This window comes from Hypanus sabinus, chromosome 11, assembly GCF_030144855.1.
Source record: "Hypanus sabinus isolate sHypSab1 chromosome 11, sHypSab1.hap1, whole genome shotgun sequence".
Lineage (NCBI taxonomy): Eukaryota > Metazoa > Chordata > Chondrichthyes > Myliobatiformes > Dasyatidae > Hypanus > Hypanus sabinus.
In genome coordinates, this window is record NC_082716.1 from 18,055,868 (window position 1) to 18,073,245 (window position 17,378).

Here is a 17,378-nt window from a genome sequence, read left to right on the forward strand (position 1 = left end):
GGTTTTCTCATTTCGCTTTTTATTAACCCCTGTGTTTTACAGACATGTCTGACAGTACAATCTTCTGAGTCATTTCACTTCAGTAGTGCAACAATGGACAGAACAAAAGTCCGCCTTTACAATGAAAGCTACTTATCAATGGTTTTCCATGGACAGGTGATCCACGTTGTCCTGGTCTGTGGCAAACAACTTACACATGTAGCAATGGCTCCAACAAAACTGAAAAGACACTTAACTAGACACTTAAAAAGACACTGCCATATGACACATAAAAATGCAGATTATTTTAAACGGCTATTGGAATCTCAAAGCAAACAGAGTAAAGCTTTGTTAATAAAGTCACAGTCAGTAAATGTGTTCAGGAAGCAATTTATTTAGTAGCAGAACTTATTACCCAGAAAAGGAAAAGTCACACAGTTGGTTAGAACCTAATAACACCAGCAGGTAAAATTATAGTAGGTAAAATGCAAGGACAAGATGCAGTACATGAAATTTAAAAGGGTTCACTCTCAAACAGTACAATAAATTGATGTATTGATGACATGTCACATCATGCTGAAGAGGTTTTGTGTGATAAGCTGAAAACAATAACAGCCTCTCTATCTAGGTTGACGATTCAACAGATTTCACCAATAAATGTCATATAGGATTTGTAAGATTTGTAAATGATGGTGAAATTCAATAAAACTTTTTCTGTTGCAAAGAGCTGCATGAAACAAGCAAAGGCCAAGATATATTTAATGTTCTGTCTTCAATCTGGAAACAAATAATCTGTCTTGGAAGAACTGTGGTTTTTAGTAACTTCACAGTTCAACATTGTCAATAAATTTTCATGTTGTAAATAGCATTAATTAAAATCAATTTACAACTTTTAGTTAAATTAAATCTACTGAGCCTAGCTTTAGAAAAATTAAATCCTATTTTGACTTATGAGTTATTTAGCAGAAGCTTATTTCGTTTTCCTTATGAATTTTTAAAATTTTTTGAAAGAGAGAGAGATTAGTTTTAAGAAATGTAAGACAAGGGTTTAGACAAGGGTTAAGGGGGGGAGGGTTAATATTATTTTTCTCTCTCTTACTATTTTATTATTACATTTATTCTTTGTAATTTTCTAAAAAATTAATAAATAAATAATAAGGAAAAAAGAAATGTAAACCAAGCTTAGCTACCTTTTTTTCAAAAAAGGTTGGTTAAAAATTCATTCTCTGCTCAAGAGCGGACAATTATTTTTGGATCATTATATCTACAACTTACTGATCACTCTAATGTACTGCGAGCTGTAGATATAATTTTTATGCAGCAGTTTCCTGAGACCTGAAAATTATTTCAACGGTTCCTCCAGAGCAAAAAGGTTGAGAAAGGCTGATTTAGGGCATTATCCCAAAGTACAGACCTAAGGCTTGCCACAAAATGGAGAGAATGTTTTATGGGATAAGTCGATTCTAAAGTGCTGGTTTAGCTGGAGTTGGCACGCTAATTGTACATAGAGAAAAAAATCTCATGTAAGACAAACTGTGAAATCTTTAGTGTTTGTGAAAATACATAATATTTTCAGTTTTTCAAAGATCAAAATAAATTTTATCATCAAAGTACTATACATATATGTCAACATATTGAACCCTGAGGTTCTTTTTCATGTTCTTTTACGATACAATCTATGAAAGACTGCACCCAACAGGACGGTCAAACAGCAAATATGCAAAAGAAAACAAACACAAAAGAAAAATAATAATAAATAAATGAGCAATAAATATTGAGAACATGAGATGAAGAGTCCTTGAAAGTGAGTCCATAGGTTATGGGGACAGTTCAGTGATGAACAGTGCTTCAGTTATCACCACTGGTTCAAGACTCTCATGGATGAGGGGTAATAACTGTTCCTGAACCTGGTGCTGTGGGTTCTGAGGCTCCTGTACCTTCTTCCTGATGGCAGCAGTGAGAAGAGAGCATGGATGGTGGGGGTCCTTGATGATTCATGTTGCTTTCCTGTGACAGCATTCTGTGTAGTCATACTCAATGCTGAGGAGGGCTTTTCCCATGATGGACAGGGCCACATCCATTACTTTGTGTAGGGTTTTCTGTTCAAGGACATTGGTGTTTCCATACCTGGCTGTGATGCAACCAGCCAATATACTCTCCACTAAACATCTGTGAAAGTTTGTCAAAGTTTTAGATGTCAAGCTGAAACTTCGCAAACTTCTAAAGAAGTTGAGGCACTGCCATGCTTTCTTCACAATGGCTCTTAGATGCTTTAGCCAGGACATATCCTCTGAAGGATAGTACTGAAGAATTTTAAGCTGCTGACTCTCATAACCTCTAATCTCCCTATAAGGACCAGCTCATGGACCTCTAGTTTCCTCCTTCTGAAGTCAACAATCATCTCCTTGGTCTTGCTGACATTGAATGAGTGGTTGTTGTGGCATCATTCAGCCAGATTTTCAGTCTCCCTCCTGTATGCTGATCTGTTAATCACTTTTCATTTGGCCTGTGTCAGTGTTGTCAGCAAACTTAAATATGGCATTGAAACTGTTCAACTTCACAGTCATACACATAAAGCAAGTAGAGCAGGAGACTAAGCACACAGCTTGTGGTGCACTTGTGCTGATGGAGATTGTGGAGGAGACTCTGTTCTACTGTGAATGCCTGTAAGAAAATGAAGCACAAGATAATATATCTTCACATCACCCTGGTTCGGTTTGGTGCAGCGGTGTCTCACAATATATAAAAACTACAGCAAGCTGTCAGGTCAGCAGAAAAAGTATTTGGCTGCTGTCTACAAGCACTGCAGGACCTGTACGTGTCTAGGACACTGCAGACACCACCCACTCAACAAACAACCTTTTCCTAAAGTTCCCATCTGAAAAGCGCTATAGGGCTATTAAAACAAAATCTGAATACTATTTTAAAAGTATCTTCCCCCTGGGCTGTTAATCTGATCAACCATTACAGTTAGCCTTTCCCCACTTTCCTCTATTACCCGAATCACTACACTGTAAACACTTTTTATAATGCTGCTAAAAATTGTAAATATACTGTATGCTGGTATTTATGTATTTATCCAAGATTCAAATTTCTTTGTCACGTGTACATTGAAACACAGTGAAATGTGTTGTTTGTGTTAAGTGTGCTGGGGGCACCCCGCAAGTGTCACCACACATTCCAATGCAAACATAGCATGCCCACAATGCATGGCAGAACAACACAGAACGCATCAAGCAACAAAACATCAACAGCAAAAACCAAGTTCCGTTCCTCCCTTCCAATACCGTGCACATACACAGTCCTTAAGCGCCTGGAGAGGCCTCCAACAAACACGAACTTGGGCTTTGGCCGCCCCAGTGGACTCAGGTTCATAGACTTGGCTCCGATAACAGGTCTTGACTTCCAGACTACTATACACACATTATATTCCATATCTATACTTCTAGGTTTATTTTTTTATGTAACCCTTTATAATTGTTGAACATTGTTATTTTTTGCTACATGCGGTGCCAACACACTGCAGCAAATTCCTAATACAGGTAAATGTGTATGGCAAATAAAGTTGATCCTTGATTTTACATTATGTGATCAACCAATGTAGTAGCACATAGTTTATTAAAGAAAATTGGAATCATTAGAGACCATATAGTGCTTAGTGAAACCATTTTTCTCTGCAAAAATTTGAGTTACCTATTTTTCTTTTGTATTGCTGAAATCTTCCTCCAGATATATAGATAAAATTCTCTTTTTATTAACATATTAAATTATGTTAAAGCATCTTACATTACTTCAGCATGAAAATATTTCTTTAACTTTACAAAACCCCATGTGTCAAATTGTCAATCCAGTGAATTTTTTTTTCACTTACTTACCTTTCAAGACGGTTCATAATGTTAAAAAAACTTATATTTTATTTTGCATTCTTTTGTATCAAAGAAAGAAATACCTAGGTTTTTAAAAATCTCATTTGTTCCAGTAACTTTTTGTTGAGATCACTTTTCTGCAACTTTGCTGTGCTTTTCAGAATTAGTTTTAATATCTCCGACATATATCATGAAATTTTTTGTTATGCGGCAGCTGTATATTGCAATATGTAACAATAACTGAATTACAGTAAGATATATATATATATATATATATATATATATATAATTACAAAGGTAAATAAATAGTGCAAAAAAGTAGTGAGGCATATTTATGGGTTCAAAGTCCATTCAGAAACCTGACAGCAAGAGGGGAAGAAGCTGTTCCTGAATCGTTGAGTGCGTGCCTTCAGGCTCTTGTAACTCCTCCCTGATGGTAGCAATGACAATAGGGCATGTTCTGGGTGATGGGAGTCCTTAATGATGGATGACATCTTTTTGGGGCATCACTTCTTGAAGATGTCCAGGAGCTGACTGAGTTTACAAGTTTCTGCAGCTTAATTCAATCTGCTGCAGTGCCCTCTCCCCATACCAGATGGTGATGAAGCCAGTTAGAATGCGCTTCATGGAACATCTGTAGAAATTTGTGAGTGTTTTTGGTGACATACCATAACTCCTCAAACTCCTAATGAAATATAGCTGCAATCATGCCTTCTTCATAACTGCATCAATACGTTGGGATAGACCCTCAGAAATATTGACACCCAGGAACTTGAGGCTGCTCACTCTTTCCACTTCTGATCCCCCTATGAGGACAGGTGTGTGTTCCCTCGTCTTACCCCTTCTGAAGTCCACTATCAATTCTTTGGTCCTACTGATGAGTGCAAGATTGTTGCTGCGACACCACTCAACTAGTTAATCTGTCTCGCTCCTGTATGCCTTCTCATCACCTTCTGAGATTCTGCCAACAAAATGTAGATTTCCAGGACTCTTACATTCTTTTTGTTAAAGTTAATTACTAGGTTTTGTCAAATCTCGTTTATGATAATTATTCAGCTTTGTTCATGTAAGAAATGTGTTATTTATACAACAATTTTTTGTTATTTAGGGAACTTTTCTCCAATTCTGTTGCTCAATTTTTCTAAAGAAATTCAGATCTGTTCTGCATCCAAATAGACAAGCCTAGTTTAAATTGACTAAGGTCTGAGGTATCAACTAATGCCATCTATAGACTCAGTTAATAAGCCACTACAATAATACTACTGCCACCAGAGCCAGCGTTAATTCACCACAAAATGCTGTGCCATGTCGATTTTCAGCCAGTAATCTTGCAAATGATCAAGTGGTTTTCAGCACGATTAATACTGAGTGTGATTTTACAAAATATCAATTCATGCCAGATTGTGATTCCAAGAACTGTCTGTGTAAACTGTTCTGTTAAGTGGTGATACTGCCCTTTCTCAATTACAATTTAAAATAATCTGATTCTGGGAGAGCTTTCCAGTGTATGAGCTAAAAAAAAATTACGAAAATAGCAGCTTCATTTGTGGTTCTGATCTCTTAGGAAAATTTAGGGAGAGAGATTTCATTTGATAAAATCTCCTTAAAGCACAAGACCCCACTTTTACAATTCTGGGTAAATTGGAATAATTACACTAATAGCAGTTTATAAATAATTCTATTTGAGTGCATGATTAAAATGTGATCTATGGAACTTTGAACAAGGCTATGTTACAGCTTGAAGTGCTGCTCCTGGTTAATTTGTCCACTTTCTTTCATTTAGTGGATATTTAGTGAAGTTGTGATTACTGTACTGCATAATGAGATAATTGTAATATTATTGCCCTATGGCTCAGGAATAAAGGCAAGCCATTTTTTCTTAAAATAGGACATGAATAAATGTTTGTATCCAAGATGTTTGCACTGTTTATCTTTAGACATTCATAATGTAAACATTGAAAAATATTGCAAATATTGCAACAGTTTACATTGAAATTTATTAAAAAATATTTAATTTAAAAATTAATATAACCTTTGAAATTACAATAACATAATTTAAATTTGTGGTGGATAATGTTATTAAAAAATTAGATGACTAGGAATGCATGGAATAATTATTGACTAATTCCTTTGTGTATTTTCAAGATTGCAGTATTCAATCCTGAGATTTGTCTACCCCACAAGCAGCCACGAAACAAAGAGAACCATGGAACCTGTTTAAAGAAAAGCATCGATCCATCAATCCCTCCCCCACATGCAAGCAGCAAAAAAAAAGAAAGAAAAACACAGAATACAAAACACAAAATCGAAAGAGTCCAGGTATATTCAGTTCAGCTCAGTGTTCATTAATCTAAATTGAGATTGCTACACTAATAGCAGTTTATAATTATAAATACATTTTTGACACCACTTACTGGATTTGCTGACATATTCTGAGGCTTATTTAATATAAGAAAAATAACGTAACAACACAGACAAAACACGGGTGTAAAAGCAAATTCTGTAAATTGCCTCTCTTTGTTTCTAGTATTCAGCATGTACTTTAAAATATGAATGATGTAGATTCTACTTAAATGTGCTAATTATTTTTACATATCAGTAGTGGCCCATTAGGCTGACTGCCTTGAAAGAAATATATTTTCTGAGTTGCAGCTAAATAGAAGGCCATGTGAATACATTTCTTAATACTTAGTTTGAATTCAGTCTTCTGCATTCTGTTTAAATAGTTGTTGTCACTGTAGCTCATCTGACGGTTTCCTCACTTAAAAATTACAAATTGTGATTTCAGGCGTTTGTGATTACAAACGAGTATAAAAATGTAGGCTGATGCTCTGGAGTACTAAAGGTTCTTGGCAGGGCCACATCACTAGTGAGATGTGCTCCTAAGTCCAATAGAAAGATTTCCAATATGAAATGTCAACCATTTCTTTCCCAACACTGATGCTATCTGACACGCTGCGGTCCTCCGTCAGGTTGTTTGTTGCTTCAGATTCATCTGCAGACTCTTGGGACTGTTAAGATCTCACAAGTGGATATAAATTATGACAAAACATTATCTTGGGACATCATTAACCTATTCCTCAGTTTTATATTATGAAGGAAGGATTGGGTGCATAGAACACACCATATAGCAGTAAACATGCTATTTTTATAAGCAATTAAATGGCAGGAGAACGCGACCTTCAAAACCACACCCATCTTGTAAAATACGATCCCTACGCTACCTGTGATAGAGCCTGTGAGAACCTACAATTTAGGATTGGTGACGCGAGTCATTCTTATCCCTGTAAGACCTTATCCTCACAAGATTTCCTAAGAATATCATGTTTTTCATAATCTTTAACAATGATGTATTTGTATAGTGCTCTTAACAATATATAATGTCCCAATTACAAGTTTAATTGTCATTCAACCATATACATATGGCCAAACGAAACTGTACCTTCAGGGCCAAGGTGCAAAAACGATACCACCACAACACAACACATAATGCATACAGCACATATAGTTACGAAAGCGGAAAACATGCAGTCACAGAAAACTTATAATATAGCGCAAGTACCTGTGTAGCATGGCATGTTGCTCTGGTCCAGCTTGGAGCATTAGAGTACATTCTACCATATAACCATATAACAATCACAGCACGGAAACAGGCCATCTTGGCCCTCCTAGTCCGTGCCAAACCCTTAATCTCACCTAGTCCCACCTACCCGCACTCAGCCCATAACCCTCCACTCCTTTCCTGTCCATATACCTATCCAATTTTACCTTAAATGACACAACTGAACTGGCCTCTACTACTTCTACAGGAAGCTCATTCCACACAGCTATCACTCTTTGAGTAAAGAAATACCCCCTCGTGTTTCCCTTAAACTTCTGCCCCCTAACTCTCAAATCATGTCCTCTAGTTTGAATCTCCAAACTAGCCAGAGAAACATTTGGATCAAAAATTAGTAGTTGTTACCACAGTGAAAATTATTTATTTTGCAGTTGTATTATTTGACGGGTAAAGATGACTTTTACCCCGACTCAAATAAAATACAATGTTGAAATATACAAGGTGGTGCAATCTTAACTTTCATCCCTTTGTCACCAGCCGAAAAAAAATTAGATTTCACTGGATAATCGTCGATACAATAAAGGAAATTAATTACTTTAAAGTGTTTTACTTTGAATAAAATAGGGTAGTAAATTCAGACTGAATATTCAATTTCAAAACGTTCAGACAAGAAATAGCTTTCAGGGCATGGGGTTTGGAACCAATTGGGCAGAGCATATTTTTTGGAAAAAAACTTTAATTATATAGAAAAAGCAAAGCAAATCTCCCTAAATGTCATTTGATCAATATATTCAGTAGCGTTAACGCATTTTGTGTGTGGTTTTGTGCAGCGGCACCATTGCCGTTCATGCAGCTGACTGGGGTGACATATTAAAAAGATTTCCCCACCGGACTCTGTAAGATAGCAGCAGCTTTCACACACACAAATAAATTAATGAGGTGTTTTGATGAAATCTCTGGGCTCCGGGAGGTGGCAGCCAGCCTCTGAAAGCCGGCCCCTCGCCGTGCGACGGAACGATTAGCGTGGCGGACCACGGGGGGAGGCGCCAGTCATCGAGCCGCAGCAGCAGCGACCACAGAATGACAGCCATGGACGGCCTAAGAGGCAGCAACCGCAACTGGGGTATGAGCGACAACGACGGCATGAGAGCCTCGAACCGGGGCTGGAGTTCCACCGATTCGGACGGGCTACGAGGTAAAGTAGGCACGGGGAGGGGGAAAAAGAGGGGGAGACGAGGCACGGCGGCCGTCTCGTCACCTTCCTCCATTTTCTTTTCTGAGCACTAGGCCGCGTGGTGCCACGGGGACCCAGGGCCGCCTTCTCCACTGCGGGCGACTGGCCTCCACCTTGCCCCTCGCCCCTCTCCATGTGGGTGTGAGTGGGCCAAGCAGTTGCGATGGACGATCGACCCCTTCCATCTGGCCGGGCGGGGCCGCCCTCCTGCTTTAAAATGGCCGTCGGCCTCTCATCCCCCCTCCCCCGTCCAGGCGATCGGTTACGAGGTGAAATCCCGTACCGGCTCTTCCTCCCTTCTGCTTCTATCTCAGCGCACGCCATCCCCTCCGGCAGAGGCTTGTTTTCTTATTCGGTGCCTGCTTGCATGTATCTAGAGGGAAATAAATCTCCCATGAAGAATTCAGTCTGCAGCTGCCCCAAATCACATTAAATGCGTGCAATGGAACCACCGGCCTCAGGTGATTGCTTTTTCTCTCTCTCTTTCTCTCTCTCTCTCTCTCTCCTTTGTTGCTTTGTTAAACAGTTCTTGTTAAGGGGAAGTATCGGACAAAATATGGATAAAATACTTAAAACATTGTTGAATTTAAGTGGGGCGTAAAGGTATAGAATTGTGTTCCCAGTATCATCCTTTGTCACAATTTAGCTATTAACCTGCCTCTAAATGTTCAAACATATCTTTCGATTTGGAAATATGAATTGTTGGCCCTCAATTTCTCACAACACAATGAGACTATTTGGCTTATCAAGACTATGCTAGTTGTAGCGCAGTCTCTCACGCACCACTTTGATTCTTCTACACTTCACCTACACTTGGAATGTCTAAATAGTCAATTAACTTTGTAATGCACACACCTTTGGAATGTAGGGAAAAGCTAGAGTAGTTGGGGAAATAGGTGGCTATAATGAGAGTGTGCATCCTCCAGTCAGCATTGAGCTGGTTTTGTTTGCTTTTATTACAGTTGAGTTTAGATTCAGTGTTTGGGAAAAGATGTATTTATACAATGTGGCATTGTGAGTGGTAGGTCATTGTGTGATTTCATAAAAAATTTTCTCCATGATACTAGGAAAGTTGATGAAGGTAAGGCAGTCATCGTTGTCTACATCCCACATGGGATGCTGATCCTGAAGGTTCAGTCACTTGGCATTCAGGATGAAAAAGTAAATTAGATTCAACGTAGGTTTAGCAGGAGAAGCCAGAGCGTAGTACTGGATGGTTGCCTCTGCCTGTGACTAATGATGTGCTGCAGATATCACTGTTGGGTTTATTGTTTGAAATCTATGTTAATGATTTAGATAATGTGGTAAACTGGATTAGCAAATTCTCAGATGACACCAAGGTTGGTGGTGTGGTGGACAGCAAATAGGCTGTTAAAGCTGGCAGCATAATCTGAACCAGCTAGGGAAAATGGCAGAATTGATGGAGTGGATAGCCAGAGGCCTTTTCCCAGGGCTGAATGGCTAACACAGGGGGGCATAGTTTCAAGGAAATAGTTACTGAGGGGATATCAGATGAGAGTTTTTTCACACAGTGGTGGGTGTGTGGAATGCACTGCCAGTGGTGGTGGAAGCGGATACAATAGGGACTTTTAAAAGTCTCTTAGATACATGGAACTTAGAAAGATAGAGGGCAATGTGCTAGGGAAATTCTAGGCAGTCTCTAAAGTAAGTTACATGGTCAGCACAACATTGTGGGCTGAAGCGCCTGTAATGGGTTGTAAATGTCTATGTTTAATGCAGCCAAGTCTGAGGTGTTGCACTTTGGGAGGACACACACAGTGAACGGTCAGGCACTGAGGAGTGTGATAGAACAGATGTACCTTGGAATTTAGGTCCATCATTGATTGAATGTGGCATCACAGGGTCATAAAGAGGGCTTTGGCACATTGGCCATAAATCAGAGCAGCGGGTTTAGGAGTTGGGATGTTGTATAGGAGTTGTAAAATATGTTGATGGGGCCAGGTTTGAAATATTCTGTGCAGTTCTGCTCACCTACCTACAGGAAAGATCTTCATAAGATTAAAAGAATGCAGAGGGAATTTACAAGGATGTTGCAAGGACTTGAGGATCTGAGTTACAGGGATATGTTGAATGAGTTAGTACTTTTTTCTCAGGAGTTTATGAGAATGAGAGGAGACATGGTAGAGGTATACAGTATTGAGGAGAAACATGCTTTGTACAATGAAATTAGTTGAGACTAGAACTAGAGATCATAAGTTAAAAGTGAAAGGTAAAATTTGTAAGAGGAACTTGAGTGGGAACATCTTTACTCAGGGTGGTGACAGTGTAAAACAAGCTGCCAGCATAAATGGTTGAGAAGTTTGAATATGTATATAAATAGGAAGGTATGGAGGGCTGTGGTCCAGATGTGGGTCAATGGGAATAGGCAAATAACAGTTAAACATGGACTGGATGGGCTGACGGGCCTGTTTCTGTGCTGTAGGGCTCTGACTATTTCCAGTTGCTTACAATTTCAGAAACAAATACTTTTGAAATTAAAATGTTTTGAAATTTAATGTAATTGGTAATTTAAACTGGTTATCACTTTTCAAAGCTATACTTAAGTTTACATTTTATGAGGCAATGTTGTTAGATTTGGTTTAATGTTTCTTAGGTTATAATGTATTGCTATTGTACCTACAGCAAAGCCCAAATAACTGGAAGAAGGTAACTTTTGCATGCAAAAGAGCAACCCCATCATGATTTTATCTTGCTTCACCATACTCCTGGGTTCTTGTGCTTCTTATCAGCAAAATCTGCTGTTTTTGAACTCCCAAAATCTTGTCTTTCTCCTTCCCTCCTGGTAAAGATATTTTTCCTCCTTTGATCAAGCAGTCTGTTAGTAATTGCTACTCCTTTGTCTGAAAGTCATATTTTTTCCAGCTTGGCTCCTTAGGAGAGCTTGGATCCTTTTTTTCAATTTGAACATGAGATTCTGCAGATGCTGGAACTCCACAGTAACTCACAAAAAAATGTTGGAAGAACTCAGCAGGTCAGGCAACATCTATGGAGAGGAGTAGGGTTGACATTGTGGGCTGAGTTTATGTTTGGTAATTTGATTGGAAGAGTATGACAACCTATCATCAGAATCAAGTTTGTTATTGACATATGTCTTAAAATTTGTTATGTGGCAGCAGTACAATGTAAGACACAAAATGTCACCATATTTTACAATAAAAAGAGGAATAGTGAAGTAGTGTTTATGGGGCCATGGACCATTCAAGAAATCTGATGGCAGAGGGGAAGAAGCTGCCATTAAAACATTGGCAAAATATCACCAATTGGCACTGACCTCAAAACTTCCTATGAAGAGCTAAAAATTGAGCCTTTTAATTCCTAGTGTCAATTTGAAAAACCTGCTGGTGCTTGGTAACAATGATCTCACCATAGAGACATGTGGATGCTGAAGTCTGCAATGATGCACAAAGTGCAGGAGGAACTTGGCAATCAGGCAGCATCTGTGGAAGGAAATGGACGGTTGACGTATTGGTTCAAGATACTTCACCTGGTCTAGCTGTTCAAGTTTCCAGAGCAATCATATTCAGGGATTATCTGAGCCAGAGACAACAAAAGTAGTCATCAATAACTTTTTAAGCATTATATAAAGTATGAAAGTTTGTAATGTCTCCACGATTAATATCTCTTTTGATATTCAAGTGAAACAGCTGTGCAGTAGATTTTAAGGGACAGTTTATTAAAGAGTAACTTATGGCTTAGAACTCCAGTAAAAACTCACTTCGGCCTTGAATTCCAGGACTAGTTAGAATTCATGTCAGTTAATGATTTTCCCCAGAAAGTTATAACCTAAAAAGGTGCTGGTAACAACTTTAAGCTTCTGTTTTTAAAGTATTATCAGTAAAAGTCCTGTGGTTGCATTTGGTTTCAAAAGTGAACACTAATATGCTCAGACCCCACATAATACTACCCCGCATGGCGCTGATTCTTTACAACACGGTTATTCAATTCTTTATTGAAATTTTAACTGTGACAAAAATTCATTCTAAACAACACTTAAGCCTTCTCAAGAGTGGCTGCCATTACAGTACATATTTAACCAGGCAATGAGAGCGCTTTACATTGGCTGTGAGGGGCTCACAGCCAATCAGGTATTAGTTCGTGCTCTGCCTCCCCCGTGTGTGTGAAAATTCTTGCTCTCTCACAAATTTATTCCTTTTTTTCATAATGTCTGGAATACTGCCTTCAACTTCCAGTGAGGGTAGTACATCTAAGAAGTCTAGGAAAAACAGCGCGAATGTGAAACTCCTAGGGTTTCAGGCATAACCATTCAAAATGTCGTTGAACTGGCCAATGAAGCAGGATTAGAGGATGTTAATGATGGCGATGTTGAAGAGTTACTGCAGTCTCATGGAATGCCTTAGTAACAAAGAGCTTTGAGAACTGGCAGAGCAATGTATCCTGGGTGAATCTGAGGACAAGGATGGAGAAGAGGAAACACCAGTAAGAAATCTCACCACAAAATTCCTCAGCACTAGCATCACCATGATCGCACAGATCATGGACCAGTTCATGGATAATGACCCTGACTAGGAGCGAAGCAACAAGGTTAAGAGAGGTATTCTCATTATGATTTCCTGCTAACGAGAACTGCTTCATCAGCCTGATCCCTCCTCTGAGATGCAACCACCACCTACTTCCCTCTGCTGCTACTGCAGTGTGTTGCTGCTCTGCTCCACTGATGTACAGGCTAGGCCTATTTGTCTGTTACTTCACGAATTACTGTCTGTACATAAAATAATATCATATCTCAGGTTTGATTTTTTTTAAAAAAAATCAGACACATGTCCATATATGTAATGTTATAATGACTATGCACATCGCTGATTTACATAGCACACCACCCCCAAGGAACGCACCCTCAACATTAAGCAGGGTCTCTAAATTGATAACTTTCCAACCACTTGAGCTCCATCTAGTGTTTGTTGTAAGTGGTGAATTTTCTTCAAAAATGAATGCTTTGATTTTTCAGTGTCAACGTGGAAGCAAGTGTAGCTACTATATTATTCTGTTTCGTGATCAATTTTAAGTTGATGAGTACTGACTTCCTTCAAGTTCTTTGTCACTGTGTGTCTGTTACATGATGAAACCAAGATCCTAAACAGACCAGCCACAGGTTCATTTTCAAAACAGCCTAGTGTCAAGGGATTGTGTGTTACTGCATAATCCTATTCTAACTGCTTAAGAAGCGATGGATGCTGGATATCTGAAATGCACGGCATAGTTACAAAAATAAATAATGAAAAAGAAGAACCGAAGAGGTTTACCAGGAGGATTGAAGTGTATGAGCAATGAGAAGCTGGGCATACCAGTTGTTTGCTGTCGAGCATTGGAGGCTGAGGGAAGAACTGATAAGTTTATATAGAACAGATTAAGAGAGGTATAGATACAGTAGGTGGTCAGGGTCTTCCCAGGGTAAAAATGCTTAAAAGCTGGATAACATACTTTTAAGGTGAGAGAAAATTAAAAGTTGTTCAAGACAAATCTCTTCTACACTGGGAAAAGCTGCCTGTGATAGAAACATTTCTGATAGTCTCTTAGACAGATAAATATAGAGGGACATGGCTCACAAGCTGGCAGAAGACTCTGCTTCATTATTGGAAACATCTGTTCAGATGTTCGTTGTATGATTTCTATGCTCGTTGTAGTGGAGAATGTGATTGGAAGTGCTGCTGCTCTCTATTGGCATTTTCAGACTCTCCAGATTTTTCATATTGTCAGTGTTTAAGCTTGACAGTTCTTTCATTGTGACTGTGTATATCTGGGGGAATATTATTGTTTTAGTATTTAAGTAGGAAAATTAGCTTTTTAAATTGATTTGTATAAATAGACAAAATGATAGTACAGTAGTCCACAAACCATCAATAGATTCTGGCCTGTTAAATTTCTTTGACATCTTGTAGTTTCAGTCTTAATGTTGAACAACAGTGTATTGGGAAGAAGCACAATAAGGTGTTGCTTATTGAGTATTTTAAATAACTTTCGCAAACTTCCTTTAAGATGTGTGTATATTTGCTGAAGCTAGGGTGTGGAAAACTTGTTTTGGGTAGGGAGCAGTTACAGTGATGGAAGTGTAACAAAACTATGAACAGAAATTCAACTTGATTTCAGAAGTTGTCATTGGGGGATTAAAAATCAGTTACTTGTCAGGGATTTGGGTAATGGGTACACATCATGGACAAACTATCAGAAGTAAAGTTTCAATGGAGAGACAAATAATCAGCTCTAGATTTGGTGGGTAAATAAAGTTTTTTAAAGCATGAAAATGCAAGCTTCATTGTGCTGCTTGTCCTTTTTGAGCTGAGAACACTGGAGAGAGTTGGAATTGGACAGAGCATTCTAATATGGTAATTCAGAGAGAACTTTGGTTGCCTTGTCTATTCTCCCTCCTCAAACAACTAACTTGTGTTTGTACACTTCAAACACAGGAAAGGTCAGGATCTGCACTGGAATATGATGAAACAAGGCAGGTGATAGATCTCATCTACAATGCCAGCCAATATTTTTTTGTGCATTTCTATTGAATTTATAGTAATTCATCACTTCCAGGTTTTAAGTATTCCAAAGAATGCATGGGTTGTCACATACACAGTACTGTAGTAATTTCATGTACTGCACTGTACTGCTGCAAAAGAGAATAAATCATGACGTGAGAGATGATAAACCTGATTCTGATATGGGTCTCTATTTTGGACTGAGAGTGGAACCACAGTTGGGAAAAGGTAGAAGGGAGAGTGGAGGAGACAGGAAGAACCTGGTGTCTCAGGGCTGAGTGTGTCTGCACCCGCGTCGTCATCTGCCCCTGGCATTTCTTCTCTGCCACCTATACTGCACTACTCCCAAGGTATTCCCAGCTTCGTGTGTTGTCACCCGATTTACAAGTTCACTATCTGTGCCATATTAACAAATACAGTCCAGTACAAAAGTCTTTGGCAATGTTGTTTTATATATCTGCCTTAGACTTTTGCACAGTACTGTAGAAACAGTCTGTATTGCATTTTGTGTAGCCTTTTTAGTTCATAATGCTTTACTTAGAGAAGCATAAACCAGGATTTCTTCCTTTTTGTAAATAGAGAAATCATCATACCTTAAATTTGGCAATACAATTATTTGTATTTTCTTTGGCAGGTGGATCGGAATGGTTCAACAGTGGTACCAGCAGCAATTGGAACAGCCGGGATAACTGGAAATCAGGTGGGATCTGAATGGCTAAGTGGCATCAATGGGAGTAGCACTGGAAAATTATCTTGATTTGTGCATTATCTTTACTGACAAGAACATCTGTGTTGCCACAGCTGTCTTGATATTTACTTAAGTAAAATTGATTGGGTGTTTGAAAGTTTAAAAATTACTCTGTTACATTATAATGTTTCATGTTAGATATGATGGCAGTCATTTTCAGTGATCTGTAGTTCTTGTATACCAATGGCTGTCGGGTTAGTTGAAAGCCCAATTTCAGGGCGTCTCTGTCACCTGGAGGCCAAAGAACATGGGCTGTCTTGGGGTTAGAGTGTGTTGGTGGCAAGGAAGAATGGGGCTTGTTTTATTTATTGAGATGCAAGCTGCGTGGAATAGGCTTTTCCAGCCCTTCGAACAACACCACCCAACCCTGGTTTAATACTGGCCTACTCAAGATAATTTACAGTGCCCAATTAACCTACCAACAAATATGTTTTTGGACTGGAGATGGGAGGAAACCCACAGGGAGAAAATAGAAACTCTTTATAGGCAGCAGCAGGAATTGAATCTGGGCCGCTGGTACTGTCAAACATTGTGCTAACCACTACTTAGCTGCTCCATCTTGTGTGCATTCATCCGGTTCAGTCCTGAAAGAATTTTGTCGGCCAAAATTCCTGATTGTTCCTCTATTTACATATCATCGTGCTTTTGAACTTTTAGGATTCTTGTTTTTTTAAAAAAAAACTTTCTTATGATTTGTACTTGACTTCTAATTGGCATTGGCCTTTTTTATAAAATAAAATAATTTTGCACTTGTGATTTGAGATGCTTGGCGTTGGTAACTTGCCAAATGATTTGCACTTTATTGTTTTTATTAAAAAAGTAGAGCTCAAGCTACTTAGCGTCTGCTCTATAAACTAATTACAGACTCATTTAGTTTGAATTGCTGATAGAATATCACCTAGAATTTGAGAGTGGAAATCTAATGAAGTTGACACAGTGGAGTACGTCATAACCAAATATCAATTGAGCACATCTTTTGGCGGAAGACTGCTGAAAGTACTATCTTAAAATATTCTTGGGATACGTAATTAGCCAATCTTGTTAAGATCTGAAACTTTGAAGGTTGTCTTGTAGCATTGAATCAGTATTTTCTCACTGCTAGCTGCACTATAGCACTCAGCCTGACTTGCTGAGTTCCTCCAGCATTTTGTTTATTGCTCTGGATTTCCAGCATTTGTAGAATCTCTTGTGTTTTTTACTGCTATACCTCTGCCTTCATTGCTGTCTTTTTGAATTGGGCAAACACTATTTCTAAATGCCTAACTCGCTCTTTAGTAGCAAGATAAATTCCTGTTATGAAAAGCGTAAGCAGTAATTTATTGTTAAATCTATTAAATGATGGTTGAGTGGGTAAAATTTTGATAAATCAAGGGGTTGGAGTAGAGCTTTTAGGGGAATTAATACCTGCGAAGGAAGGCAGGATGTCATTTCTTATATATTTCAGTTGTATTAAACTTAACTGCATCCAACAAGGAAAAAGTAT

The 17,378-nt window shown here is 38.5% G+C and overlaps 1 protein-coding gene across 1 annotated transcript in view; it reads left to right on the forward strand.

Annotated features, from left to right (window-relative positions):
• The first annotated feature begins 6,012 nt into the window (after positions 1-6,012).
• Positions 6,013-17,378, forward strand: part of znf326 (zinc finger protein 326) — a 35,905-nt gene continuing 24,539 nt past the window's right edge. The window contains exons 1-3 of the mRNA XM_059983860.1: positions 6,013-6,164; positions 8,375-8,599; positions 15,782-15,847. Coding sequence (XP_059839843.1) covers positions 8,485-8,599; positions 15,782-15,847 — 181 coding nt within the window. The 5' untranslated portion in view covers positions 6,013-6,164; positions 8,375-8,484. The remainder of the gene's footprint in view (positions 6,165-8,374; positions 8,600-15,781; positions 15,848-17,378) is intronic.